Source organism: Morone saxatilis, unplaced genomic scaffold (assembly GCF_004916995.1).
Source record: "Morone saxatilis isolate NCDOM2014 unplaced genomic scaffold, NCSU_SB_2.0 Contig14, whole genome shotgun sequence".
Classification (NCBI taxonomy): domain Eukaryota; kingdom Metazoa; phylum Chordata; class Actinopteri; family Moronidae; genus Morone; species Morone saxatilis.
In genome coordinates this window covers 21,852,954-21,856,166 of record NW_023339696.1, presented here as the reverse complement: position 1 = coordinate 21,856,166, position 3,213 = coordinate 21,852,954, and the positions used below count along the sequence as shown (strand labels likewise).

The 3,213-nt window shown below is 41.2% G+C and overlaps 1 protein-coding gene across 1 annotated transcript in view; it reads right to left on the bottom strand.

Annotated features, from left to right (window-relative positions):
• The window catches only part of LOC118323274 (keratin, type I cytoskeletal 50 kDa-like), a 3,615-nt gene extending 1,230 nt beyond the window's left edge, over positions 1 to 2,385 (bottom strand). Inside the window, exons 1-3 of the mRNA XM_035655219.1 lie at positions 2,005 to 2,385; positions 919 to 1,001; positions 517 to 835 (exon numbers count right to left, since the gene is read on the bottom strand). Coding sequence (XP_035511112.1) covers positions 517 to 835; positions 919 to 1,001; positions 2,005 to 2,385 — 783 coding nt within the window. The remainder of the gene's footprint in view (positions 1 to 516; positions 836 to 918; positions 1,002 to 2,004) is intronic.
• Positions 2,386 to 3,213: the final 828 nt, after the last annotated feature.

The following is a 3,213-nucleotide window of genomic DNA, read 5'->3' as shown; positions in this document are numbered from 1 at the left end:
TATCCCGAGGGAAATTCAAGCATCAAACATCCTGGAAGAAATCAGTTTACAGCGCCAATGTGAAAGAAAGTGATCGCTCAACTTTAACACACACAGGTCCTTCAGCGGCAGTTCTGGCTGATGGCTTTTGTTCCCTGATGTTTTTATCTACAGAAGTGGACATCCCTGAACTGAAGACCAAAGAACTGAAAAACTCAAACTACAAAACAAAACCAACAACAGCAAAACTATTAAAACCTGTTCATATAAAAAAACCTAAAATTATAAAACTAAAGAAATGAAAGAAGAGAGGAAAAATGATTAAAGAAGACAAAATTGTATTAAAATACAACTAAAAAACAAAACATTTTACTAAATATATAAAATGATAAAAATAGTTCCATTAAACGCTTTAATTAATCTTTAGAACTTAAAAATGTGGAATAATTAATGAACTTTTGAAGTAAAACTTGCTGGTTTTGGCCAGTAGGGGGCAGCAGTCAGTCCAGAGCAGAAAACTGGACTTTGTGGTCTCACCTTTGTGTGGAACCAGGTCTCCAGGGCTTTGCGGTTCTTCTGGCTGATGTTCTCGTAGTGCTCTCTGATTCCAGCCATGACAGTGGCCAGGTCCTCCTGAGGGGCGGCGTCCACCTCCACATTCACCTGACCTCCAATCTTAGACCTGAGACCCAGCAGGTCCTCCTCGTGGTTCCTCTTGAGCTGGATCAGCTCGTCCCTCAGACCCTCCAACTGCATCTCCAGGTCGTTGCGGCTCAGATTCAGGTCCTCCAGGACCCTCTTCAGCCCGTTGATGTCGGCCTCTACCGACTGACGCATTGCCAGCTCGTTCTCAAACCTGCAGACCAGAACGAGTTCAGGAACCCGTCTGAACGCTGAAGTAAAAAACTACAAATGTAATCAGATAACTTTATTACTCACTTGACTTTGAAGTCCTCGGTGGCCAGCTTGGCGTTGTCGATGGCGAGGTAGAAGGTGGCGTTTCCACGAGTAGCGGCGTAGATCTGAGAAGGAAGGAAGAGAGAGAATCAGTGGAGCTCTGCGGCCACTGGGGGCTCCAAAAACATTTAATGACCTTTAAATTATTAACGTGTTTTTTATTGTTGTTTTATATTTTTATTATCTCTGATAAAGAGAATTTTTTTTTTATTTAAATGTAAATTTTTTTTGTTTCAAACCTAAAATTCTGTTAATTCACAGGAAACTAAATAAATGACTTTTATATTCTCTGATAATGTTAAAGTTTATACGCAGAGGTGATCAGGGGCCATTTAGTTAAAAATGTTTTGTTAAAAAAGTGATTCAAGTTAAAAACTTAAAAACAAAACCAACAACAGCAAAATTATTAAACTTCATATAAAAAGTTATAAAACAAAAAATACTATACTAGAAACTATATCAGATGTTTATTAAACTTGTTCCTTTAAAAACTTAAATAGCTGAAATAACTAATAATAAAAACCAAAACAAACAGTTCAACTTGAACTGTCTTTTCTTTGAGCTGCAACCTGAACACATATTTACTGTTTTTCTCATATTACAAACTCAACATTTCTTCATCTTTTCATTGGAAAAGTAACAAATATCAAAGTAATGTTTGTCCCTTATTGAAACATCTTATTTTATCCAGATGGGGTCAAATCTACGGAAGCCCTACGGAATACTTTTTTTTTCTAATTTGTGTTTTGCCTTTCAGGGCTTTCACAGGTGAATTGTTTTTAACTGGACTACAAAGTGGTAATAAAAGAAAAGAAACAGCAGCTCCACAGTTTAAGCAAACTAAATCAAAATCAAAAACATGCCTTTCACAAGTAATATTTTTTCAACCTTTGGGAAAAAAAAAAAGGTAGAAAAATTATCATGAGAAAAACAAATCCACCATTCAGGGACTTTCCACTTTTTATTTTTTGTTTAAATCACCCAAATGTCTTCAGATATTAATATGTGTAACTTTATCTGTGACCCTGGTTTCTGAACAGCTGAGTTTGGGGTAAAGTCTGTCCTCACCTTGTCCTGCATGTCTTTGATCTCAACATTAAAGCCAGAGGAGTTGTGAGCCTGCGGGGCCACCTTGCTCTCCAGGAACTGTCTGATCTTCAGCTCCAGGTCCCCGTTGGCCTTCTCCAGGGAGCGCACCTTGACCAGGTAGGAGGCCAGGCGGTCGTTGAGGTTCTGCATGGTGCCCTTGCCGGCATCCTCGATGCCGGTGGACAGGTTGGCGGAGGAGGCCTTGGAGACACGAACTCCAGCCCCTCCGGCTCCTCCATACACGCTGCCGCTTCCCACGCCGTTGAACCGGTGGGAGGAGGAGGACATGGCGGGGCCCATCATCATGGAGCTCCTCATGGGGGAGGACATGTAGCTGCTGCGGCTGGAGGAGGAAGTCATGGCTGCAGGTCTGAGACTGAGGAGCTGCTGGGACGGGGCCTCCTTTTATCCCTCACAGGGAGAGAGTGGTCAGTCAGGTTGGGATGCTAAACATGCCCCGGAGGGGGAAACAGGTCTGAGACGAGCAGGTTGAGGTCCAGCAGGTCTAGTTGGTTTACAGCAGACAGAAAATACTTTCTAGGCTCCCTCTCCGGGGCCCTCGGGGCCCTAAAGCTGTTTGTTCTGCCTCCCCCACCTGATGGTCCGGTCCAGTCAGTCCACACAAAGCCCCAAGGACCAGACAGCCAGTCAGACCTCAAACGCCCCGCAGAGAGATTCAAGCACAAGTGTCCTGTAGCCGTACATCAATGATCTTTCAGTAAAACACTGAAGCAGCAGCAGTTTTATATTACTACAGCTGTGAACACGTAAAGAAACTGAAACTGTCCGATGTTTCACAAAAAAACTGCAAAATAAAGACAATATCTGAAATAATGGGCAATGTAAAATATTCTTGGATGTTTGTTCATATCAACGATTTGTTCTGTTTTTGTCAGCACTCATTGGTTAAGAAAATGTTATGAGAGAGCACTCCTACTAACCCTGTCTGTTTACGGGTTTTTCCTGTTTATTTTACCGATTTTCTACAGATATCCTGTATAATTATGGAAGATTTCACAACCGAAACGTTGAATTAATGTTGTTTATCAGTGTATAAGCATTGGTAAACTGTCCAAATACAGTTTTTATCAGTGTAAACAGCAATAATTACTGTAATTTCACAGATAATGACTTTTATTACAGTTCTATAATGGCATCAGTTCGAAGGATGATTGGCCAGGATACTTT